A 27,561-nucleotide genomic window follows, 5' to 3' on the forward strand; every position below is an offset into this window, starting at 1 on the left:
AAAAGATAAAGCCTGAGAGGGAATAATTTCTAATTTCACACAGTTTTGGAAGGTATATAAAAGGTGAACACAGACTTATCAATTTATAAACTAGAACTTGGAATGTAGCTCTGTTCATCAATCAGCATCCACCTAGACCCAAGTCTGGCTCTTCCAAATTCCAGATAACCTTAGATGAGGTAGTTTTGTCTCTATCGCTTTTTTTGTTTTGTTTTTTTAAGAATTGCTTTAAAAGTAAAATACACCTAAAGATACTGCTACTCATGCTCACCTTCAGTAATTTATGTGAAAAATGGCTCAACCTCATTTTTGCAACTTAGAACTTCTGTACTAATGACTTTTGATCTGGGTTTTGTCCCAGAAACCGTTTTTATTTTTTATGTCCAAAGCATAAGATACCTGTGGCATATCTCTCTCAATCAGTGCTCAAGTGATTCTTTCTTGCACTGTATCTGTTTCTCTTGATCTCAGAAATGACCATTTAACTTTCTGGTGTGATCTCCTCTAAACCATAAGCTACCGAAGTGAATTTCATGTACAACAAATAACCTGTATTTCAAGTGAGACCATTCCAAAAGTACCAGCCACCTAGTCATTTTGTTTTGGTGATGCTACTCACAAGCAGACAGGAATTAAATTTTATCTACACAGGTGCCTCACATTTAAGTTTTCTAGATAATATTCTGTCATCCCAAACAGATCATACATTCTAGCTCAGGGATCATGGTTTGCATTTGTACGTGTTTAAACCAGTAAGGATTTAATGTCTGTTTTTGTTATTGGTATTTGTGATGATAGTGGTTCTTTTTTGGTGTGTGTGATGTTAACAAATAGAGATAAAAGAAGGAGAGATTGTTAAAATGAAATGAAAATGGGTTAATCCATTTTCTGAGTTAGTTAAGAAAGGGAAGGAAATATTTATTAAACATTAACCAGGAACTATTATCGTTACTTTACCTAAGTAATTTTAATCCTTTACATTAGTGCTTTTTTTTTTTTTTTTAACTTTTGGGTTTATTTATTTATTCATTTATGGCTGTGTTGGGTCTTCGTTTCTGTTCGAGGGCTTTCTCTAGTTGCGGCAAGCGGGGGCCACCCTTCATCGCGGTGTGCGGGCCTCTCACTATCGCGGCCTCTCTTGTTGCGGAGCACAGGCTCCAGATGCGCAGGCTCAGTAATTGTGGCTCACGGGCCCAGTTGCTCCGCGGCATGTGGGATCCTCCCAGACCAGGGCTCGAACCCGTGTCCCCTGCATTGGCAGGCAGACTCTCAACCACCGCGCCACCAGGGAAGCCCCACATTAGTGCTTTTAAATATTTCATGTGCCTATGAATAACCTGAGGGTCTTGTTAAAATGCAGGTTCTCTTTCAGTAGGTCTGATATGGGACCTGAGATTCTGTACATCTAACAATGCAGGTGATACTGATGGTGGTAGTTGCCCTATGACACTTTGAGCAACAATGTTTTACACAATTCTATGAGGTAGTGTAATATGATGATAGTTCCAATGATGATAACAGTAGTAGTTTAGCATATATCATCTTACTGGAACAAAAGTTCTATAGGTTGGTAAGACACATCTAGTAAGCAAACAAAGAAAACTGATAAGTTGCGGAATAATAATCGAGCTACGAAAAAAAGAAAAACATAATGAAAGAAGGTTAAACCTGAAGAGTAAAGTGTATTAACGATCTCTAAAAATGCTCCTTTCCTACTCAGCTAAACTCTAGCTAGGATGGATTTTGTTTATATTAAGACAGAAAGCATTTATCTTTTCTTTAAATCCACAGTACCTCCTGTCAACAGGATGCTTAAAATCAGCAGTTTTCTTCATGTTTTCAATGGTTAGCCTACCTGGTGCAAGTGACCTTTTGATAACTATTTAAAAGGTTTATCAGTAAAGTTTCACATGCCTGATTCAGGAAAGTCATGGTACTGCTCTAGAACCACTCAGATTGAAATGTCTGAAAAGCAAGCACTTTCCTTTTAGTTATGTTGATTGCAACTCTGCCCCATTCTTAAACTTTGCCACAGGAGGTCTTTTCAAGCTCAAAGTCGATCCTTCCTAAGTCACTAAATATTTCAGATCTAAACACAGCAGATTTATAAGAACTAAGCTCTGGAAACATCTTCCCAGAAATAGCAAGGCTGCTATGTGAAGTCCAATAAGGCTAATTACCCTATCAACGCTAAGGCCATTACCTTGAAAGTGTTTGAATAGGGACTTCTGCCAACTTTTCTAACAAAAGATATTGCTTTGACCTCTGAGCTGAACTGCCCTAGTCTACCCAGTGAAAGAATTAAAATGTTGTGTTGCTACAGAGTAGCCAGTGAGGAACTGATCGATAAGACCATGGGTGTGGTCCTCCCCATAGGGGATAATCAGTAAGAAAGAGTGTGTTATCTCATGTAAAGGCAATATCTATGATTGACTTCCTGAGAAGGTGGTTATTACTCCTTGCCCTGGTAGTGGTGGGCGTGGGGGCTTTGTGATATGCACTGAGGGCTGACTTAACATCTTCTACTCTTTCCAGTACAGTGAAAGGATCTTAGAGAAACACCTGAAAAGATGGTGTTCCTTTTTTTTTTTTTTTTCCTGCTTTGAAGAGTATATTAACCCTTTTTGCTGATTTTAATAACATCGTAGTGAAGACCCCATTCTTTAAGGGCAATGAAAGGTGCCACGAAAGTTTGCCTTGAGTTTATCTCACATAATGGTAGATAAACTAAGAAAAGTCTTACTTTCAGTGGTAGATTTTCCGAAGTTAATGAATGAAACCATTGTACGGGCTGTGTTCTGTGTTACCATCTATTTTGTCTTTGCATTCAAAAACATTGAACCTTGAATATAAGTGAAACTCCTGCCCTGTGACAGAAAGGTGCAGTCTGGTCTTTGTCACTGTGGTCCCAGTCCTATTCTTCCTTACTGTTGTGCGTCATTAGTTTCTGTGAATTAAGTTAATGATCAGGTTTCATCCAGGAACTGATAGCTACATATTCTCATGTGTTACAAACTTGTTTTTACAACCATTTGTCAAATTGAAGAAACCCCTCACATTATTTGAAAAGTGAAAACAATTTCTATGAAAGAAAACAAAATCTACTAAATTCAACTAAATGAGCCATCCATAGTTTTAAATTTTATGTAAGTCTTTCTTTGGTAAAAAATGTTTTCCACATAAAATGCTTCACTTGTAATTTAATCTTGGGCTTTTGCAACTTAAAATTTTTCTCCCCCAAATGGTATCTTCCATATTTTTTATTTCCATCACCGGAACCACCCTTAACTGAGTAACTCAAACCAGACACTTGGGAACTCTCCTTGACTGACTGACTGACTGACTGACTGACTGACTTACTTATTTATTTATTTATTTATTTATGGCTGTGTTGGGTCTTCGTTTCTGTGCGAGGGCTTTCTCTAGTTGTGGCAAGCGGGGGCCACTCTTCATCGCGGTGCGCGGGCCTCTCACTATCGCGGCCTCTCTTGTTGCGGAGCACAGGCTCCAGATGCACAGGCTCAGTAATTGTGGCTCACGGGCCCAGTTGCTCCGCGGCACGTGGGATCCTCCCAGACCAGGGCTCGAACCCGTGTCCCCTGCATTAGCAGGCAGATTCTCAACCACTGCGCCACCAGGGAAGCCCCTCCTTGACTCCTTCTTAATTCTCATCCCTCACATTCAACTGGTCATAATTCTGTGAATTTTGCATGTATATTATCCCTCAAATCTTGCTTTCACTGCAGCTACAGCCTCAGCTGACTATGAAGAAATGTAGACCACTCCCTCCCTTTCCTCCACAGGAGGGCTGCAAATGAGGCTAGAAAATGGAAGGAAACATGTCTTTTATGTCAAGAAAACTTAGTCATCATAGAAAGGATGCTTGGCCTGCATCATGGAGAGCATCCAGTTCTTCCCAATCCATTACATGAAATGACATTAGCACGTCAGATAGACCCTGCTAGCTGCTAAAAGCCATTGTAGGTTTCTCACCTATATTTCCCCAGAGAGAATTGCCTCCTGTTCATAGTCTGTGTACTACTACTCAATCTAATTTACGTAGGTCCAACTCCCAGGAAGCAGTAGTACTTTATTCCTGAGTTCTATACATAGCCCAGTGTATTCAAGTCTGTAATTAAAAACCACAGCCTTATTTATCTTTTACTATGCATGTTATGGCTCAAGCCTGCTGAGCACAAAATAAATAGCACTTTGAAATTAAGAATTTCAAGTCTGCATTCAACAAAGAGGGGCTATTTTCCAGTGTATAGTATCATTATATCTTCCTAGGGTAATATCTATCAACCAACTCATTTGCAGCTGAGAATTCAGATTGTTTGTTTGTTTTACTTGAGAAGCATACTGACAAAGAGAGTTCTCCTGAATGTAGGCCATTGCTTCTTCAATGTGTAATTATTACAATAAGTAGTGCATCACTGTGTTATTTCACATGCACCAGTGAATATGCTTCAGCAATTAAGGACTCCAGGTCCCGGAGAGTGAAATACACATCCAGAACTTTTACGGTCTATTGTGACCTAGAAGTAGTCTTCTCCAATATAGTAGTAAATTTTAAACAATAATGTTTATAATTATTTGATGGGGAAACATGATTATTTTTTCTTCCATTTCCAGAATGAAAATTACTTTCTCCTCCAACTCGCACTCTTAATATCTTAAAAAACCAGGAATTTGAGGGGGTATAATAATACCTTAAGTTTATATAGTTTATTTATGTTTTCAAATCACTCCTAATGTACTTTACTATTTATCGATAGTTCTAAATAATTCTATAGGCTAGATATTATATTCCAAATTTGACAGATTAAAGAAAAAAGATACAAAGATTGAGTTGCCCAAACTATACACAATGCTTCTAATTTGAGAAAGGCAACTCTAATTCATTCTCAGGGAATTTCTCTCTCTCTGTCTCTCTCTCTCTCTCAAGAAGAATTTTATAAAATAGTAGCCGAGAAAAATTCAGTATTATTCCCTTTTATTGGTAGCATCTGACTATTTTTTTAAAAATTATAGTTGATTTACAGTATTATATTAGTTTCCAGTGTGCAGTAAAGTGATTCAATATTTTATAGACTATACTCCATTTAAAGTTATTACAAAATAATGGCTGTTTCCCTGTGCTATATAATATATCCTTGTTGCTTATCTATTTTATACATAATAATTTGTATCTCTCAATCCCATATCCCTCTTTTTCCCCTCCCCTCTTTCCTCTCCCCACTGGTATCCACTAGTTTGTCTTCTATATCTGTAAGTCTGTTTCTGTTTTGTGATGTACATTTGTTTGTTTTATTTTTTTAGATTCCACAGATAAGTGATAACATACAATATTTGTCTTTGTCTGACTTATTTCACTAAGCAGAATACTCTCTAGATCCATCCACGTTGTTGCAAATGGCAGAATTTCATTATTTTTTTATGGCTGAGTAATATTCTGTGATATATATAATATATATAATAGTCTGTGATATATATAATAGAATATTGTATATCTATATAATATATATATATCACATCTTTAGTCACTTGTCTGCTGATGGACACTTGGGTTACTTCCATAACTTGGTGTTGTAAATAATGCTGCTATGAATATTTGTGTGCTTGTGTCTTTTAGAGTTAGTATTTTCATGTTTTTCAAATATATACCAGGAGTGGAATTGCTGGGTCATATGGTAATTCTATTTTTAGTTTTCTGAGGAACCTCCATAATGTTTTCCATAGTGACTACACCAATTTACATTCCCACCAACAGCGTACAAAGGTCCCCTTTTCTCCACATCCTCTCCAGCATTTGTTATCTGTGGTCTTTTTGGTGACAGCCATTGACACGTGTGAGGTGATATCTCATTGTGGTTTTGATTTTCATTTCTCTAATAATTAACAATATTGAGCATTTTTCATGTGCCTGTTAACCATCCCTGTTATGTCTTCTTTGGGAAAGCGTATATACATATATACATATATATATACATATATATATATATATATATATATATATATATATAAAATTGTAATATAATTGTAAGTACTAGAATAAGAGTTTCTTGTAGGGATGGACTTATTCACTTGGGAAAAGGCTTTATTAAATGTGTAGGCCTGCCAAGTAGAAAGAACCATAGCCTGGAGCCCTGGTTATATGAGAAGGGGATTCTGTTTGACGCTCTCCACACTCCCTGGGGAGATAACATTAAAACATTAAAATTCCTGCTTTTCAGTAAAATGAGGGATGTGGATCATACATTTAACAAATGAATTCAAAAGTTCACTCTAATGAACATCACATTACCTAATGAGATAAACACTCAAGAGGAAAAAGACATTGTTTTATGAGAGTATAGCACAAGAAACCTGACCTAGATTTGATAAAGCTATCCTGAGGAAGTGATTCTTGATATGAGCTCTATTAGATGAATTAGAGTTACCTAGGAAAAGGTAGAAAGTTAGGGGGGCTGATGGTAAATGATGCTAGGGAAATAAACAGGTGTCAAATATTTCAGGGCTTTAGGCCAAGTGAATTGCTTTTGCATTTATCGTAAGATTAAAAAGGAAAATGGGAGCTTCATGAGATTTGTAATTTGGAAATATTAATCTGTAGAGAGTGGCTGGGACCAGGGTTAAAGCTACCTCAGTTGTCCCTTTGGGAGATCATGGTACCATAGAGTAGGTTTGTGGATGTGGACATAGTAGCCAAGAAGCCAAAATGCTAGGTCAAGGACATTAAGGTAATTTATCTTCTAGGAACCCATTAAAGGGAGGAAGAGTGAGAACAAAAGCAATGAGAAAAGGAGAGAGACCAAGTCATCCTTGACTATTTTAACCCAATTTATACCCAATACCCTATGTATATATCTTCTTAACATACCTTGGAAGCTCAGGGAAAATATTGCTTTACATGATCTGGGTTTTATATACCTGTTAGCCTTTTCTAAATATTGGTGCATGGCTTTTCTCCCTTAACACCCTTAAAATATTTTCGGGGTTTGTCCTGTCTAATGTTTCTTTACTTTAGAAACATAGCAGATAAAGAGCAAATATCCTTTGACAATTAAAAAAGTTAAATCTCCTAATGTTGCATGAACTTGTTTTAGTTCATGGTTTTTGATAAGACCAAGTTGAATCTTCAGAAATTCCAAATATATGGAGAGAATGTCCAATCCCAAGCATTCAGACATTGCAAATATATGCTTTTTTTCATTTAAAAATTTGCCAACTTCTTAGTATGAAACACATTTTGGCAATTAATGAATAGCTTGCATTTTGCATTTATGTTTATATGGAATTGGATGGTGCATTAAAAGGAACTTTGTAGTTGTTTCTGACATAAAATTCCTTTTTTAAAAAAAGGGAATTTATTAATTTGGCAAAGATATCAAATTTATTTTTAATTCCTCCTCTTGAACCCCAGTGATTTGGAAGATAGTAGATATTTCCTCATCTCCAAATTCAAAACTTATTGATACCTAAGTGGCAGATTTTAATGTATCCAAAAATCTCTGTTGTTTCTGTTTTTCATCATTAGAAATTAAAGTATTTTCCATTACCTTAAGTTGTAATTTACGATATTGTTTTCAGAATTTTTTTCTTTTTTAAAGCAAATTTTCTCTTATTTTAGTTTTATGTTACAGGTAAATCTCAAAAGTATACTGTTTCTGTAGATTCAGTTTTCCTTAAATTCATATTTCTTTAACTGAGGGATATTTTTATAATTAGCATATGAAAATGATTGTTGAGCCTATCAAAATTGTAAATTCTGTCTGTCTGTGTGTTTGTATATATAGTGTTTAAATTACTGAAGTATTCTTTGTATTTTTTCCCAAACTATCTGCATTGAAGCAAACACTTATAAAATGTCTAACTCTGTGCCAGGTGAGTATTAGTCGTTTTATTTAGTTAACCTAATTAAATTCTGCCAATAACCTTTGTAATAAGCATTTTTTTCTAACCATTACAGATAAGGAATTGAGGCTCAGAGAATAGGAAATTTGTCTAAAATCACACAAAACTAATAAGTAATAGGGCTGGATTAAAATGTGGGATTATACCCCAAATTCCAACTTCATTTGTCTATAAAACATACTTATTGTTATATTATGCCAGATAATTCATTTGATATTATTTTCCTCCCTCACTTACTTATTTGATTTAATAGGTTGTCCTGTCTTAATAATTAGTATAGAAGACAGGAAAATAGTAGTTTGATTTTCATGTAAAATAATTGCCTTTTACAGACCTTCTAGGGAACATTACATTTTCCATAATCTAAATAGTCCTAAATTGAATTTTTCTCCTTTTCTCTAGCAGTATGGATTAAGAGATATGAAAGCTTATACTAGAATAAATATAAAAGAAATATGTAGACTTTCATAGAATGCCATATACTCCCAGAAATCAGCTTCACCCCCGTCCCTTTTTAAAAATTACTTTTCACCCCTGGAGTAGGTTATCTCAGTTTCTTTATGTGTATCCAGAGTCAAGTTAAAGCCTTATGAGATGATTCATGTGAGTAATCCTATCATGCGTGGATCATCTCTTCTTGGAGTAAGGAGATTACAACATTGTTAGGCCAAAGTTGAATGCAGTCTAATTGTTTATAAACCTGTGAGGGTCCATGACAGGTTATATCTCCTCACCACCACCCCTCCCCAACCTCAAAATGCTTTTATCATTTAACAAAAGATGTGACTATAGAGATTCTTGATGACAAATATCACATGGCTTACTTTTAAAATGTAATGACAGTTTCCCATAAATGAAAGAAGACAAAAAGAAAAGGTTATCAAACCTAAGGAAATGTGGAAAAACCAACATAGAAAGTGAGAAACATTTGGTAGTAGAATACTATTTCAGCAACTAAGAAAAGAATGCACAAAATTAGAGCATTGAATTTGATGTCATTACCATGGTTGCTACAATTCCAAGATTATTACAGTGTTACCAGTTTAAGTGGATGTCATATAAATTCCCCTCACATACTAGCTTAGATGTATTTGAGGTATCATATATCTAGTTATTTTAATTTTCTCTACACGCCATGACACTGAGGTAATCAGACCTATAGGTACTTACACATAACTCATCTTTTTAATCCACAAAGTGCTTTTGTTATATTAACTAAGATGTTTAAGCTTATTTATATCAATGCCAATATTGAAATATCTCTGAGGAAAATTAAATTACATGGACTTATTTTCACTTTTAAAGTAACCTTTTTCAGGAATCTTTTAAGAGAAGTATATACATCAGTTGATAGCATTAAATCTGCATGTTCAAATCTGAAGGAACCTGAGTGGGATCAGCTAATTCAAACACTGCCCCCTACCCCAGTGCAGACTTAGCTATAACTTCTGGGAAAACGAGTCCTGGGAGAGTTAATATGACTCTTTTGTGTACATAAAATCAGTTTGAAGCAAAATAAAACTCTAATTTAAGCCTCTTGTTTTACAATCTAGAGTTCTCTCTATAACTCTGCACAAATTATTCAATCTCTTTGTGTCTCCATTGTCTTACCAGTAAAATGGGAATACTGGTAGGACCTTCCTCTTTGGATTCAAAACATTAATTCAAATGAACTACTTAGAAACTGTTCCTAGAACACTGAAGTGGAGAAATTGGAACCTTTGTGTATTGCTAGTTGGACTGTAAAATGGTGCAGCCACTGTGGAAAACAGTATGACATTTCCTCAAAAATTGAATTTAGAATTACCACATGACCCATAAATTTCATTTGTGGTATATAAATGAAACATTTTAAAGCTAGGACTTGATGAGATATTTGTACACTAATGTTCATAGGAGCATTATTCACAGTAGCCAGAAGGTGGAAACAACCTAAATATCCATCAACAGATAAATGAATGAGCAAAATATATGTACGTATAGTGGAATATTATTCAGCTTTAAAAAGAAATAAAATTTTGACACATGCTACAACAGAGATGGACCTTGAAAACATTATTCTATATGAAAAAGCCACACACAAAATGTCAAATATTGTATGATTCCACATCTACGAGGTACCTAGAATAGTCAAATTTGTAGAGACGGAAAGTAGAATGGTGGTTACCATGGCTGAAGGGGGGAGAGAATAAGAAGCTTTTGTTTGATGGGTATACAGTTTCATTTGAGGAAGATGAAAAAGTTCTGGAGATGAATGGTGATAATTGTTGCATAATAATGTAAATGGATTTTATGCCACAGAATTTTAAACTTAGAAATGGGTAAAATGGTCAAATTTATGTTATATGCATTTTAGCACACACACACACACACCATTTTTTTCCCCCACACCAGGCATTGTAATGTTTTCTTCAGTGAGGCCCCTTTGGTTTTCAGGATCATAGACTCACTCTCGGTGTCCTAAGTTATTGTAGAAATAATACGGGAGACACTAAGATGTGGCAGTGAGAATGAACTTGGGTCAGAGTCATGGCTTTTCCACTTAATAACTGGACGGTCTTGTCTGAAAAATGGGGATGGTAATACCTCACTGAGTTGTAAAAATTAGGTGGGTTAGTATAGAGAAAGTGATTGGAACAGTGTTTGGCACAGAGCAGGGGCTTTGAGTATTAGTATTTATTATTATTGCTATTGTTATTTTTTCTATGGACTTTTAACCCCAAATAGGATGCTCTCAAAAAGAGTCAACTCCCAGCTCTTTTTTATTCTGAGTATTTTCTCTCTGTTGGTGCTTTTGACTCTCTTTACATATTTTCTCCATTTTTCTTTCAATCCACTGACTTATTTTACTCTATGCTCATTCTTTTCTTTACATAATAACTTCAAACTCATAGTTTCTTTTTCCTTTCAACTTTGGTTTGTTCTACTTCCTCATGGCCTTAACCCCATCAGCCCCTCTGGTTCTGATTTTACTAGATGGCTTCTATATATATGTATATATTTTTTTCATCTTTCATTTCCATTGCTAACTAAGTGTTTCTCTGTAAGTTCTAGTTCAAATTTTCAAGAGAGCTTTGACCAGCTCAACATTTTACATCATGCCCATGACCAATCACTGGTCAGCCTACAGATTGGATGTCCTTGAAGTCGGTGCCAGCCTATGATCTCAACAGTTTTGAAGAGGGAAAAATGTGATACCAAACTTGGCTCCCTATGGCTATCCTCTAAGAGTGGGCTAGGAGTAGAAAAATGTATTTTAGGGACGGTTTATGAATACGGCGATAACTATGATTAACATGCTTAGTATAGAAGCAAAGATGAACAAAACACAGTCCCTCCTATAAAGAGGCTCATATGGAGCAGATGTGTATAAACAATCATGCAATTTGATAACTGCTATTTAGTTATATGGACAAAGTACTTTTAAAACACCAAAGACAATTCAGGTTCCTGCGTATAGGGAAAGAGACAGGTTTCACAATATGAAATGACATTTCAACAGGTTTGTTAAAGAAATGTTTCCTCAGAAGGACCAGAGCAGGGAAAGGGATGGAGCAATGGTGTTGAAGCAGATTCAGTTGTAAGAACAAAGTCATGGAGGTGTGAAGATACATGATGTGGTCAGAAAATGGAGCTGAAGACAGTATGGCTGGAACGTAGGCTAAAATGAGGGAGATTATTACAGCAGACTGAAAATGGAGGTAAGGGCTAGCCTGTGGAGGCTTTTAGACTGTGAATTGGTGAAAAGGAATTTGGATTTTATCTTTAGTCAACTAGGATTCTATCAAAGGTTATCAGGCAGGGTGGGACAGGATCCCTTGTGCATTCGAAAAATACATGTATTTGTAGCAAGGAGAATGGCCTGGAGCAAATAGGGTCTGGAATTAGGAAACTATTTGGAAGACTATTAAAGTAGTCTTATTAAGATATTGTAAGTTCCTAAAGTTAAAGATACTATTTCAAAGGTGAACTAATTAGCTGATTCTCAGGGTCAAGGGTGATTCTGACATGTACACACCTCAACCATAATCTAAAGAACGATGCTTCAGAAAGCAACATCATTCACTTCAGATTTAAGTCATCTTTAGTTACACATGAAGAGGATTTAAGAATAGTTCCCCCCGCCTCTAGATATGTAGCTAGAATGTTAGGAGTATGACTATGGGATGAAGATTTCTTCTGCCTTAAAGAGGGTTTGCACATCTTCTGAGTTTTGTCTGCTTTTAGATTTAAGCTAAATATCAGGAGAGTCAGGTAGGATAAATTTTCTTATAGTGTGCAGTGTTGAATCAGTAAATTGGATCAGCTGCAGAACTGGAAGTTTTCTTACAAAATATAGCCTGCCTTATATTCATGATTCCATATCCCCACTGAGGGATCTGCACAAGTACTTTAAAACTATGCACAGTGTGAAGGCATAACTGTATACAACCACACGTGTACAGTTGTTCAACTTCAGGGCAATGAAACACCAGAGACCAGAGCCTCTGCAGTGTACACAAACATATGTTGTAAGTCAATAGGTTAATAAAACTCTAAAACTAAAGTCCAGGAGTACTGCAGAGTTGTTATTTCTAAAGGTAGTGTGTGTTTCCTTAAAATTCAATGTGTTCCTCTTTCATAAAAAAGAAATGAGAATATCAACGTAATATTTTCAAGCAACTAATTTCTCTCCTTCTGTACGTCCAATAATTTGTTGAAAGTCATGTATGTAAGGTGCAGCCTTTAGGTTCCTGAGTAGAAAAACATTATTTTTATTGTTGCCATTATATTTTGGTGAAATCTGAATTTTTTATCCAATATTCTGCTACACCAATTATTCCTGTTTTCCAAATTCAAAAGCCATTTTTAGTCCTCATTATTCTTGACATTTCTATGGCATTTGACCCTTTGAAAAGATTTTCTTCCTCATCTTGACTCTTCAATAGCTTACTTTTCTACCTCCCCAATGATTCCTTCTCTCATCTTTATCACTTCCACTGTATCCTTTCCTCATACATACTGGTACTTTATATTGGAACGCAAAGGTGAGTTCTTTCCTCCCTTTTTCCATTGCCTTCTTTGATTTCCTTACAACTTTATTACTATCTCCTCTCCCTCAGGAGGTGAGGTTTAGACTCTACCTTACTTCTAGGTCATCACTGCACATGCTTTTGCCTCTTCCTAAATGGGTATAACCTTATACTAATTTCCATTTATTTCTCAGATTTTAGTCCTTTGAAACATCTTTCCTTATGGAGCTGAATACCGCTCCCATGTGTTATAAGGCATCTTCTGCTTGCCTTTACAATAAGCCCTACATTATAGCACTTACATATTGCCGTCGTTCTCAAACTGGGAGCCCCAGACCAGTAGCATCACTATCACCTGGGAATTTGTTAGACATGCAAATTCTCAGGCTCCAAAGCACATTAACTGAATCAGAAACTCCAGAGCACGGCTCAAGGATCCGTTTTAACAAGCCATCCAAGGGGATTCTGATAGAGGCTAAAGTTTGAGAATCACTGGTATGTTGCAGTTGCCTGGCTTTTGGCTTATTCCCCTTCTAGATTATGGGCTGTTTTAGAAATTATGATGGAATCTTCTTCATTGTGATGTCTTTAGTATTCCATGTAGAATCTGATGGCACTAATTTGTTTCAACGCATGAACAAATAAATGAGTAAATGAATGACAACTTTTTTATGAACTCCAATTTCACATCTGTGATTGGCCCCTATGTAATTTGTAGGGAGAGACGAGAGTCACTTCAGAGTCAACCTCTGTATTAGGAAAGTTGACATCTAATACCCTTCATCAGCAGTGTCCTCCAAAACAGTTTCACACATCTGCTTCTACAACCCTAACTGACTTTTTAACTCTCTGATCTCTCATTTTCTATCAATACTATAATCATTCTCTTCATTAATCATGGAAAAACCTTAGTAATCACTTCCTTTAGAGAATAGCTTCATTTATTCTGAGTATACGACTAAAACATATTCACTGTAGAAAATCTGAAAAATGCAGTTACACACACAAAATCAAATAAAAAGCACTGGAAATTCCACCACTGTGAGAGAACCATTGTTATTTGTTGTATGGATTCATCTACCTTTTAGTTCTAGCATATTTGCTAGAAGCGGCATTCTATGAAGCTTGATGTGTTTTGTAATCTGCTGTTAACTACACTTTGGTGGATATATTTCCATGTCTTTAAGCATTGTTTTCCACAGATGTGTTAATGTCTGCATGATATTTTTGGCAATAATTGATCTATCCACATCCTCCTTTAAATTATTGAAAGTCCTGTCAAAACTTTTTCAGTACGTCCACCACTGCAGTCCAAGCTCTATCTTATTCCTGTAACCTATTACAGTAGCCTCATTTGCCAAATGAAATTTTCTAAAGTGTGGTTCTGAGCAAATCACTCAAAAGTTTAAATGACGCTCCAGTACTTTCCAAATAAGGTCACAGTCCTGAGCAAGATGGTCAAGGCAGTCAAGGACTCCTTATGCATACCCAGGGTCTAGGTGAGCCTGCTCGCCATTCTCATAGCATTTAGCCTGCTTTCTCACTTTCTGAATATTGCTACTTCTCTGTTCCACAATACTTTCTCACCCATGATGTCCACTTCAGTGTGAGGCCTTGCTAAAACTGCAAACTTCCTACCCTCACCACCATTCCACCCCTTATCCCCCTTCTCTGCTCTGTTTTTCTCCTTATTTCTTACAACCATCGAAGAGACCATATATTTTACTTGTTTAACTTGCTATTGGCCTGCCTGCCCTAACTGAAATATAATCTCCATGAAGAAAATGATTTTTGCTTGTGTCTTGTTCACTGCCATATCCCTAAAACCAAGAACAGTGCTTGATACATTAAAAAAAAAAAAAACTCAGAATATATTTGAAATACTGAATGATGAGTGAATGCACAAACAAATGAATGAACGAATTAACAGGGAATATCTACTGGTAAAAATTTTCAAGTCCTCAAGAAAGTCAAAGCTTTTATTCCCGTGATTTGCATATAATGGGCACATTCACCACATAGTTGTGCAATGTGAATCCAAGTGACCAGTTAAATGTAAGCATTTCCTGGCTTTTCAAATAAATCATCATTTCCCCGCCCCCTTTAATATAGTTATATCTCTTCATTTTCCTGCACCTTTTTCTCAACCTTTTCTTAGAACTTCAGCTGAAGGTGATCCCTCTACTTTCTAAAGACCATCTATCATTTTTGTAATTATGGCATGTATTGCATCCTGAACTGAGCTGGAGTTATATGGTGCCCTTCCCATTGAGTAGTATGCAAGCTCTTTACAGGCAGATACCAATTATCATTGTATCTCTTGCAGTTCTTAGTGCATTGATGCACAATAAACAGTTCTAAAATTAATTAAATTATTACCAAAAATAAAATTAAACTATTAGCAGAAGCAAAGAAAGAGTTACACATGAGGGCATAAATATATCTAATTTTTTTTTTTTAAAAAGAATACCTGTCATAGGCACAATGGTAACTATTCTGAAAGAAATCACTATGTGAACGTTCTACATCTTTACAGATTATTAATGCTGCACTTGCTTTGGCTGCAAGACCCAAAAGTCAAGTGGTCAAAAAAACCATGGAAATGTACAGATGCACGTGGGAGAATCATATCCATGTCCTCACTGAAGCTGTAGATGACATTACAAGCATTGATGACTTCCTTGCTGTATCTGGTATGGTTTTATCTTTTAATTTCTATATTTGCTCTTGTAATTTTATGAAATAGCTCCGTTTTTCTTTCTCAAGATTGCTTTGGCTCTTCGGGGTCTTTTGTGTTTCCATACAAATTGTAATAGGATGATACTGAATGTAATTAATTTTATGAAATATTATGAGACTTTTTTCTAATGATATCCTTTCTGAAGCAAAGTGCTGCTACATATGATCTACCCTAGGATAATGAGCCTCATGCCTTGTAACCCATACACCTCAACAATTTACACTGTCTCTAAAAGAAATTCCTATTCCTGGGCAAGGCATAATTGAAAATAGCATGTGGAAAATTTAGGCATTTCCTGCCTTTTCAAATAAATCATCATTTCCCCACCCCCTTTAATATAGTTATATCTCTTCACTTTACTGCACTTTTTTCCCAACCAGATTTTTCTCTACTCAGAAAAAAAAAATGTATCTTAATGGGAAAACTCTTCATTGATTTGAGATATAATATGTACTTCAACTACCGCTATATGTATTTGAATAGTGGTGATCTAAAGAATAAAATAACAAGACTAAACATCTAACTACATCAATAACAGACAGGCTTGAGATTCCATGTCAAATTCAGATAACTCTCTCATCATATATTAGAATAGCATCCCACAAGATTGTGAAATTACTCTCATAATGCCATATTCTCAGAAGCATGACTCAGGTTTTGATTATACTGTTGTAACAGCAGAGAACTAAATACTTTTTAATTTTTTTATTCTCTTAAAAATTAAGCCTCTCACTAAAATAAATAACATATTTTTTTCTGAGAGAGAGATTTTCTTGGAACGTGATGATTCTTTTTTATAAAATGCAATTTCTTATGAGTTTCTAACATCATTTTATCTTTTTTAAAGTTTCCTGATTGTATTTTATCTACCCTATCAATTTAATTACTTTCGTATATGTATGCTTTCTCATTGTGAGCAATATCCTGAAACCTGGTGTATTTTCATAATATACTAATGAAAAGATAATATGTGCTAATTAACTACTTTAAGATTGTTTTATTTCTTTAGAGCTAAAACTTTGAAAATAATAGAAAATGAACAGGAGAAATATTAAAATCCCTTGATACCACTATTCAGAAATAACAACTACTAATATGTGATTTATTTCCAACCAGCATATATATGTGTGTGTGTGTGTGTGTGTGTGTGTGTGTGTGTGTCTTTTCAAATAATTGTGTAATTATGTATTGCCTTTTTACAGATAATAGTTGGCTGAATTTTCCCACATTATTATATTTTCTTCAAAAAATCATTCATTTATCTGTTCTCCTTTCATGAGCATTTAGATAAATTTTAACTACTATAAGCAACGCTATGTTAAGCATATTTCTGTCTGTTTGCTATCTTCTTAGTATAGACTTCGCAATGTGAATCCAATCAACACCTTATGTTGGGTCAGTCTTTTGTAATTTAGTTGTTATATGCCAGGTTCTGATTTTTAGTTGGTTCTTTTGGTTACAGGGCAAACCTACTCACACTAGTTAATGTAAAGGCAGTTTATTATAATTAAGCTGATGGCAGAATAGGGAGAATCTCCTGAACGTGTAAGAATAGGAGCCATGACTGGCCAGGCCTTGTGTGATTAGAGCTGTGGGGAGCTTGGGATCTAAGCAACTCTGTGGGTCCTCAGAGCAGAAGCTCATGTTTTTCCTTTTAGTGATGGATTAACCTGAGTCTGTTACTTTCTGTGAAAAACCGTAGTACTTAAGAGCCTGCATGTAACAGAAAACTCATATGAAAGTTGCTTAAATCCCAAAAACCTTTAATTATCTCATGTAACTAGATGTTTAAGATAGTTGATTCTGGACTTACTGGCCCTAGCACACCAGAGGACTTGGATAGGAATAGTCCCTATATGTGGGGAGGAGTATCTTATCACTAACATTTTTTGGAACTGCCAGTACAGGGTAATAATAAAAAGTGGATTAATATTTAATGTGTTTCATTATTGTTTTTAAATTCTCTACAAACAGTGCACTCCATTATTTTCTATACCTGGTGTGGACTGTTTATCAAAATGAATTTTGATAAAAGTGTATTGAATATCAACTATGTACAAGGCAGTATGCTGGGAAGTGGAGCAGGATGCAGAGAAGGAAAAGGCACAATGTTTGCTTCCAGGGAACTCAAATGTGTGCAGCTAATGCTGCTGGAGTGTCAGGGTATTGAGGGGAGCATTGTTAAGGAGATACTGGTTGAACTGAATTATTGAAATAACATTTTTCAATTTCTTTTTTTTTACATGTTTAAATGAGTGGGAGATGGTCTTTTTATTGCCTATAAGTTTGCTAGAGTATGTTAGAAAATGAGAGAGTGTGAAGAATATAGAAACACTGAAGGAAAAGAACAAAAAATAAGTAAAAACCCTCCATAAGGAATGATTCTTGGTTAGTATATGTACTTGCCATATACTATACTGGAATAGTCTTTAATTAATCTGTTATACTGGACTGTCTTTGACAAATTCCTGAATTTTTTTCTATGTTCCACTGCACTTAGAAACATTAAGAGATTATATTTTTTCAGGGGAATAGATGACAATTATGAATTATATATAGAGTCTTCCAAGTTGCTACATAGCTTCCAAAATAGAGATGAATACTCAAATTATGCATAATATAATTTTAAGAGTAAATGTGGTTTGGACCAAAAGTTCTTGGTTTGTTTCAATATCAAATCAGCCCAATGTTTCTCTGAGGGACACATTCTATTAGCAATGCTTAGGTTATATTTAGTTCCAAGACAGTGGTGACCCTTCAGTCTACATCTAACACTGAGTGGCATGAACCACAAAGTCGAATATTGAAAGAGAGAAAAGCATGTGAAAGTGCATGGTGGGTTTGAGGGACAGCAAGTTGGCCAGTATTACAGGAACAGAGGGTACATCTGGATTGGTATTGGACTCAGAAAGTCAACAGATAACACTATATAAAGGCCTGAACATTTTTAGGAAAATATAAACTGTCTAAAATTTTAAATGGTAGCTTCATCAATACTTCAGAAAACTAACTCCAGATGCTGAAAAACATTCTTATAGAAGTAGACAGTGAGTGCTAAATAATGCTTTAATTGCTCTTAGAAGTGAAAATAAAAGTAAGCCCAATATAAAGCAGGTGTTCCCTCACTCTCTCCACCCCTCCTCCAAGAAATTAAAACATAAGACTGACACACACATACAAGATATAACAATAGGAAGCTGAGGTGAGAGCCAGTTTGATGACTTAAACCTAGCTCAGGCTGAAAAACCCAGGTGTGCATTTACGAAGAAAAGAAGCTCCTCCTCATCAGAATAGTTCAGTGACGACTTGCAGCCAGGATATTCTATGCCAGTGGCTAAAATCAGGAGAGAGTCTTGTTGTGGTTGTAGGTTTTTTCCTCTGAGCCCTCTGTGATTATATTTTCATGTGATGTTCTATGGTTCAGCCATTGTAGAGACTCCAGAAATATTATACACACAGCTTTTCATAAGTCATGGAACAACAGGGAGAAAGTGTGCATTCAAAAGTGACTGAGTGAGCTCCCCCAAAGTAATCCATTATTGCTCTATTGATAATTATGTTTTGAATTAGTGCCTGTACTTACATGACTGAAGAGTAGTTTGGGCATATGAACTGGAATTTAACATGCATCATTCCAGGTACTAACAGGCAAGTTCACTCAAGATGCTCTTATTTGAATGAACAGTAAATACACAGCAGGACTGTTGTTCGAATATTATGAATTAGATCTTCAGAAAAGCTATAATTAGAAGTTCATTTTTGACTTTGTCAAAATCAGTCAGATTTGAGAATTTTTACCAGAACTTTAAGGTAGAGCTGTAGTAATCATCAATAATCTTACTGACGTATAAATAGCACTAATAAATAGATAGATCTTTAATAAAGGATTTCCTTAAAATTGTCTCAGTGAGTGTATGAAGTTATTAATAGCCATACTATTTGCCATAGTCAGATATATTGACAGAAACTTTTAACAAAAACAGAGGGTCAGAGTGAGTCTCATAATTTCATTCGTACTTAGTTATTTCTGGGCAGTGTTTCAACTCCAAGCACATGCATTTGATCAGTGTAATATGGATGATTTAAAATCCTAATTTGGTGAATCCTGTGGACACTTTATAGGTCAGACAAGAGATTAGTTGGAAGGTTTATTTTTGTCATATGATACCCACTCTCCCCACCCCCGGCCCACCACACCTGCTAATGAGTCCAAGAGGTGCTCTTGAGCATTCTGAAAAACCAAAGACTTCAGCTAGAGATGAAGGGTTTTTTAGGCAAGAAAAGCAGGGTGATCCTTCCCTGTATGCTCTCCAAAGGTCTTCCTCTGGACCTAGAAAGAAGCATGCCTCCTGCTACCCAGGTGGGTGCAGATACAAGACTGGAAAATATGAAGTCATGTATCTGAGCTTTCAAATTTGTGTTGGCATAGACTTATGGACCTTGATAGCATCCTAGGGGACTTTTTAACAAAGCAATAAAACCTTCCACTTACAGAGTGGCTCGAGAGCCTGTGCCGTGAACACTTTATGTATATTGGAGAAAAGCAGCCAAGAATTACCTTTTCACAAAGCATATATCATTATCATTAAAATGTCACCACTAAAAGAACTCTTATAGATTAGACATGAAAATAGATTTTATCTCTAGAATCTATGGAAAGCATAGAAAGAGAAGAGTCTGTTAGGAGTAGGTTAACTATGCTTAAGATTGACAAGTCTGCCAGATACTACCAGATCTATGATCTTCAGGAAATAAATTAACCTCTGACTCATTAAATGCCCTCCTCTAAAATGCTAATAATTATATCATTTTGCTATGGTCTGAATGTGTCTCCCCAAAATTCATATCCAACGTGAAAATATTAGAACGTGGGGCCTTTGGGAGGTCCTTAGGTCATGAGAGTGGAGTCCTCATGAATTAAATTAGTGTTCTCATACAAGAGACCCTACAGAGTTCCCTAGCCCCTTCCACCACTGTGAGGTTACAGTGAAAGGCACTGGATGTGAAGCAGGAATAGGGCTTTTACCAGCATGTGACCATTCTGGTGCCTTGATTTTAGACTTCCCAGCCTCCAGAAGAGTGAGAAATAAATTTCTGTTGTTTTTGTGCTACCCAGTCTATGTTATTTTGTTATAGTAGCCCAAATGAACTGACACATTTATTCAGTTATTTAACAAATACTTACTGAGCACGCATTAAGTGATAGAATGTTTTAAATCCTGGAAATAGAATAGTCAATAGAACAGACAAAACTCCCTGCCTTCTTAGAGTACATATTCTTGCATGATTAAAAAAATTAAAATAATATATTTTAAATGATTTGAAGAGTGTCTGGGACATAGTAAGTTGCCCATTATAAGATAACCATTATTACTAACACCATTGGCAGGCCATTGTTAAAATTTAAACCAGATATGAGAAAGAAAAGTCTTTTTTTTTTTTTTTTTTTAATTAATTAATTTATTTATTTCTGGCTGTGCTGGGTCTCCACCTCTGTGCCAGGGCTTTCCCTAGTTGCGGCGAGCGGTGGCCACTCCTCATCGCGGTGCGCGTGCCTCCCACTATCGCGGCCTCCCCTGTTGCGGAGCACAGGCTCCAGATGCACAGGCTCAGTAGTTGTGGCTCACGGGCCCAGTTGCTCCGCGGCATGTGGGATCCTCCCAGACCAGGGCTCGAACCCGTGTACCCTGCACCGGCAGGCAGACTCCCAACCACTGCACCACAAGGGAAGCCCAAGAAAAGTCTTTTTAAAGGAGCTATCTTTGTTAAACCTATCCCAAAAGTTAGTACTTTATAGTTTATCAGAATAACTGAAGAATTATCTTAGAAACTATGGTGTATAACTATCAGATGTCAGGACAGTAAAAATTTATGATAATGTCAAATATGAGACAAGATATAGTAAAATGAGAATTCTCATATACAGGTTCTGGGAAGTAAATTTTTATAATCTTTTTGAAGAACAAAACAATAATATGTGGACCTGGATTATTTTGCCACAAATATCTTTCTATATTATTGGAGAACTTGTACATATATTCATAAAGAAGACTTATATAAGTATGATCATTATGGATTTTTTTAAATAATAAAACTTGAAAGTAATATAAACACCCATCAGTAGAAGAATGAATAAATAGCAGCAAACGTAGTAGTTAAAACAAATAAACTTGTTTCACATGCTAATAGGACAGCTTTTAAAAAGCAATGTTACAAATAAATAAATAAAAAATAAAAAGCAATGTTAAGTAATTAGCAAGTTTTAGGCAATAGGAACAGTAGGACTAGCCATAGAAGTCATACAAAACAAATACTTAAGAGTGAATAACTCTGGAGAAAGAGGAGTTGGATGGCACTGAAAAAGAGTACCTATGGGACTTTGATTTTATTTGTAATGCTTTATTCTTAAAGATAATATCAACAAAATCTGATGAAAAAATAGCCTCTATTATTATTGAGGCAGATAGATTATTTTCTGTATTTTATTATGACTTCTACTTTTCTTAAATTTAAAAAAATAATTTATTGGAGTGTAGTTGATTTACAATGTTGTGTTAGTTTCAGGTATACAGTGAAGTGAATCGGTTATACAGGTACATATATCTCTTTTTTAGATTTTTTTCCCATATAGGTCATTACAGAGTATTGAGTAGAGTTCCCTGTGCTATACAGTAGGTCCTTATAAGTTATCTGTTTTGTATATAGTAGTGTGTATATGTCAATCCCAATCTCCCAATTTATCTCTCCCCCCTTTCCCCTGGTAGCCATAAGTTTGTTTTCTACATCTGTGACTCTATTTCTGTTTTGTAAATAAGTTCATTTGTACCATTTTTTTAGATTCCATGTATAAGTGATATCATATGATAGTTGTCTTTCTCTGTTTGACTTCACTCAGTATGACAATCTCTAGGTCCATCCATGTTGCTACAAATGGCATTATTTCATTCTTTTTTATGGCTGAGTCATATTCCATTGTATATATGTACCACATCTTCTTTATCCACTCCTATCTTGATGGGCATTTATGTTGCTTCCATGTCTTGGCTATTGTAAATAGTGCTGCAATGAACATTGGGATGCATGTATATTTTAGAATTATGGTTTTCTCAGGACATATGCCCAGGAGTGGGATTGCTGGATCATATGGTAGTTCTATATTTAGCTTTTTAAGGGACCTTTATGTTCCTTAAACCATAATGTTCTCCATAATGGTTGTACCAATTTACATTCCCACCAACAGTGTAGGAGGGTTCCGTTTTCTCCACACCCTCTCCAGCATTTATGGTTTGTAGATTTTTGTTCTTATGGGTGTGAGGTGATACTTTGTTGTAGTTTTGATTTGCATTTCTCTAATAATTAGTCATGTTGAGCATCTTTTCATGTGGTTTTGACCATCTGTATGTCTTCTTTAGAGAAATGTCTATTTAGATCTTCTGCCTATTTTTTGATTGGGTTGTTTATATTTTGATATTGAGCTGCATGAACTGTTTGTATATTTTAGACATAATCACTTGTCAGTTGCTTCATTTGAAAATATTTTCTCCCATTCTGTGGGTTGTCTTTTCATTTTGTTGATGGTTTTCTTTGCTGTGCAAAAGCTTTGAAATCTTTTGCATTTCTATACACTAACAACGAAAGATCAGAAAGTGAAATTAAGGAAACAAATCTATTTACCATCGCATCAAAAAGAATAAAATACCTAAGAACTAACCTACCTAAGGAGGCAAAACACCTGTACTCTGAAAGCTATAAAATGCTGATGAAAAAAAAAAAAATGCTGATGAAAGAAATCAAAGATGACATAAACAGACCAATATTCCATGTTCTTGGATTGGAGGAATCAATATTGTCAAAATGACTATACTATGGAAAGCAATCTACAGATTCAATGCAATACCTATCAAATTACCAATGGCATTTTTCACAGGATTAGAACAAAAAATGTTACAGTTTGTATAGAAACACAAAAGACCCCAAATAGCCAGAGCAATCTTGAGAAAGAAAAACGGAGCTGGAGGAATCAGGCTCCCTGACTTCAGACTATACTACAAAGCTACAGTACTCAAAACAGTATGGTACTGGCACAAAAACAAAAATCTAGATCAATGGAACAGGATAGAAGGTCCAGAGATAAACCCATGCACCTGTGGTCAACTAATCTATGACACAGGAGGCAAGAATATACAATGGAGAAAAGATAGTCCCTTCAATAAGTGGTGCTGGGAAAACTGACAGCTACATGTCAAAGAATGAAATTAGAACACTCTCTAACACCACACACAAAAATAAACTCAAAATGGATTAAAGACCTAAATGTAAGGCCAGATAGTATAAAACTCTTAGAGGAAAACATAGGCAGAACACTCTCTGACATAAGTCACAGTAATAGCTTGTTTGACCCACATCCTAGAGTAATGGAAATAAAACAAAAATAAACAAATAGGACCTAATTGAAATCTTAAACTTTTATAGTAAAAGAGAGCGAACAGGAGAAGTAAATATCAATGTGCAAAAACAGGTGGCATGGTGGATTGTGTGCCTGGTGTAACAGAGAAATCTTCCCAGGCCACCCATATCAGCACCTGAAACTCGCCAAATAATGCTGATCATCCAGTATTATGGAACTTGATTGTGAATCTCTGTAATACATTTTAAGAAAATGCTTCGTGAATGTGAAAAATATCTAAAACTTTATCACCCAGGGTCAATCTCTGATGGAATAATATTTTGTGAGATTATATGTTATTTTTTACCCTTATTTTGTGGATAAGGGTGGGGAAAGGATGGCTAGATTTTTTAAAATATTTTTATTGTGAAACATTTCAAGCATCCATAAAAGACTAGAATATGTAGAATGATAAACAATGTAATCTTACCGTAAAGCTTTACAAACCTTAACCCTTGGGCTTCCCTGGTGGCGCAGTGGTTGAGAATCTGCCTGCCAATGCAGGGGACACAGGTTCGAGCCCTGGTCTGGGAAGATCCCACATGCCGCAGAGCAACTAGGCCCATGAGCCACAACTACTGAGCCTGCGCGACTGGAGCTTGTGCTCCGCAGCAAGAGAGGCTGCGACAGTGAGAGGCCCGTGCACCGCGATGAAGAGTGGCCCCCGCTCGCCGCAACTAGAGAAAGCCCTCGCACAGAAACAAAGACCCAACACAGCCAAAAATAAATAAATAAATTAAAAAAAAAAAAAAAAAACCTTAACCCTTGTCACATTTGTTATTACATGCATAATTAAAGTCCTCTGTGTAACTTTCCTAAGATTTTATAATTTTCCCTTTGCTAAGTATTTTGATGAAAGCCCTTGCCTCCTAATAAGCATATCTGCATGACAGACAGTTTCCTTCTATTGGATTACGAGATCTAAGGCATCAAAATAACCAAAACCTGCCTCAGGCAATAGAATTTTCTCACTTTGGGTATATAAAACTCAAAGCTAAAGCTGAAAAGTTTCCCACAGGGACATGTCAACAAGATTTAAATGATATTCTGTGCTACCATCTTATTAGAAATCTTGATGGTAAGTAATGGAGGAATGAATGTTCTTGTAGCAAGCACCCAATGAATACTTTGGTATTGGTAAGTTAATCATTTATTGTGTCAGTTAACAAATACTTATTGATCAATTTCTATTCACCCAAGAGATATAGTGGTATCATTGGACTTATTCACAGAGGATCTGTAGTCTAATAGAGGAAACAAGCCCTCAGATGCCAATTACAGTGTGGTAAAATTGTTGGGAAAAACACCAAGGCTATCTTTCTATAAGGAAAGGAACCATGTGACAGCCAGACTTTGAAACCTCATCCTTTTTTATTGTTACTTGAATATGTGATCACTCTTTCATATTGGCATTTAGTAGCTTATTATAAGGGCTTACAGGATTTAATTCAAAGAAGATTCAGAGCATAATCCAAGTTCACTATAATGTTATTTCATTCATCTCTATAATAATTACAGATGTACAGTAACCAATTTTCAACCTGGTTCTCTATAACAAATTTTAAAACATATAATTAGCAGGAATTTACAAATAAATTAAGAGTTTACATCCATTTATAGATAATTTTACAAGTGCTTTGTTTCCTTTCTATATCATAGATTTTCTTGTATGGAATCAGTTGCTCTGAGATTTCAAATTTTCATGATACAAGTACAGTACCTGTTAAATAATAATTTTAGGTTATGACTTTTTAAAAATTTTATTGGAGTATAGTTGATTTACAATGTTGTGTTAGTTTCAGGTTACAGAAAAGTTATTCAGTTATACATATACATATATTCATTCTTTTTCAGATTCTGTACACATATAGGTTATTACAGAATATTGAGTAGAGTTCCCTGTGCTGTCCTTGTTGTTTATCTATTCCATATGTAGTAGTGTGTGTATGTTAATCCCAAGCTCCCAATTCATCCCTCTCCACCATGTTTCCCCTTTGGTAATAACTACAAGTTTGTTTTTGAAACCTGTGAGTCTGTTTCTGTTTTGTAAATAAGTTTATTTGTATCATTTTAAAAATTATATTCCACATATGAGTGATATCATATGGTATTTGTCTTTCTCTGTCTGACTTAACTTCACTTAGTATGACAATCTCTGGGTCCATCCATGTTGCTGCAACTGGCATTAGTTCATTCTTTTTTATGGCTGAGGAATATTCCATAGTATATATATACCACAGCTTCTTTATCCACTCCTCTGTCAATGGACATTTAGTTTGCCTCCATGTCCTGGCTATTGTAAATAGTGCTGTAATGAACATTGGGGTGCATGTATCTTTTTGAAGTATGGTTTTCTCTGGATAAATGCCCAGGTGTGGGATTCCTGGATCATATCATAGTTCTATTTTTAGTTTCTTTAAGGAACCTCCATACTGTTCTCCATAGTGGCTGTATCAATTTACATTCCCACCAACAGTGTAGGAGGGTCCCCTTTTCTCCACACCCTCTCCAGCATTTAATGTTTGTAGACTTTTTGATCATGGTCATTCTGACTGGTGTGAGGTGGTACCTCACTGTAGTTTTGATTTGCATTTCCTTAATAATTAGTGATGTCGAGCATCTTTTCTTGTGTTTTTTGGCCATCAGATTATGACTATTAAAAATCTAAATGAACAACAACAAAAAACATTGATAAGACTTGAAATCACCAGAACTCTAACACTTAATTGTAATATATTATTTTTGAATATTCAGTGCCATGCAAACCAACTGCCACACAACTTCCCATAGCCTTTTCAATTTAGTCAATTTCAGGAAATTTCATATGTAGATTAAATTTTGTTTTTTTGGATACAGTACTAATACTGTAAAATGATCATTGGAGGAATGAAAAACATGTGCTTTTTTGTGTATCTAAATAATTCAACATTTTATAGCCACATTTAAATTCCCATGGCATTATTCGATGTCTTCTTGAAAATTTGCATCCACCATCTTGATGGTGATTTATGTAGTTTATGTTTTCATAATAAATTGTATATAAATTCTCTCCACCTAACTATTCAGCTTTGTGACTCTACTCTTTGTGAACTGGGTTATAAAATCTAGTTATTTGAAAATTTTAAGTTATCATAAACCATTGCATTTTTAGTTAACATCATTTTCAAAGTATAAAAACCTGCTAAGGAACAATGGTAACTTATTCTAAAACTATAGATTTATGATGGTTTTATTAGTTTTTGTCTATCATATTTAACAAAAAAAAGTGTGGTGGCTGTATTAATTAAAAGTACTTTTATTAAGGCATGATATACATTTACACTGTCAGTGTTTAAATAAATGAATTTATAATTTTTTGCATTAATATTTATACAGTTTAAATAGCTGTTCCATAGTGTGTGTGCATGTGCTTATTTTGGTGCATATTTTTTTTAACTTCTGTTTTT

General features: G+C 35.3%; 1 protein-coding gene across 3 annotated transcripts in view; it reads left to right on the forward strand.

The window, feature by feature from the left end:
• CTNNA3 (catenin alpha 3) overlaps positions 1 to 27,561 on the forward strand; it is a 1,789,299-nt gene that overhangs the window by 1,247,352 nt on the left and 514,386 nt on the right. For all 3 annotated transcript variants that reach the window (XM_007167816.2, XM_007167818.2, XM_007167817.2), the window contains one exon: positions 15,466 to 15,622. In XM_007167816.2, coding sequence (XP_007167878.2) covers positions 15,466 to 15,622 — 157 coding nt within the window. The remainder of the gene's footprint in view (positions 1 to 15,465; positions 15,623 to 27,561) is intronic.

Source organism: Balaenoptera acutorostrata, chromosome 16 (genome assembly GCF_949987535.1).
Source record: "Balaenoptera acutorostrata chromosome 16, mBalAcu1.1, whole genome shotgun sequence".
Taxonomy (NCBI): Eukaryota; Metazoa; Chordata; class Mammalia; order Artiodactyla; family Balaenopteridae; genus Balaenoptera; species Balaenoptera acutorostrata.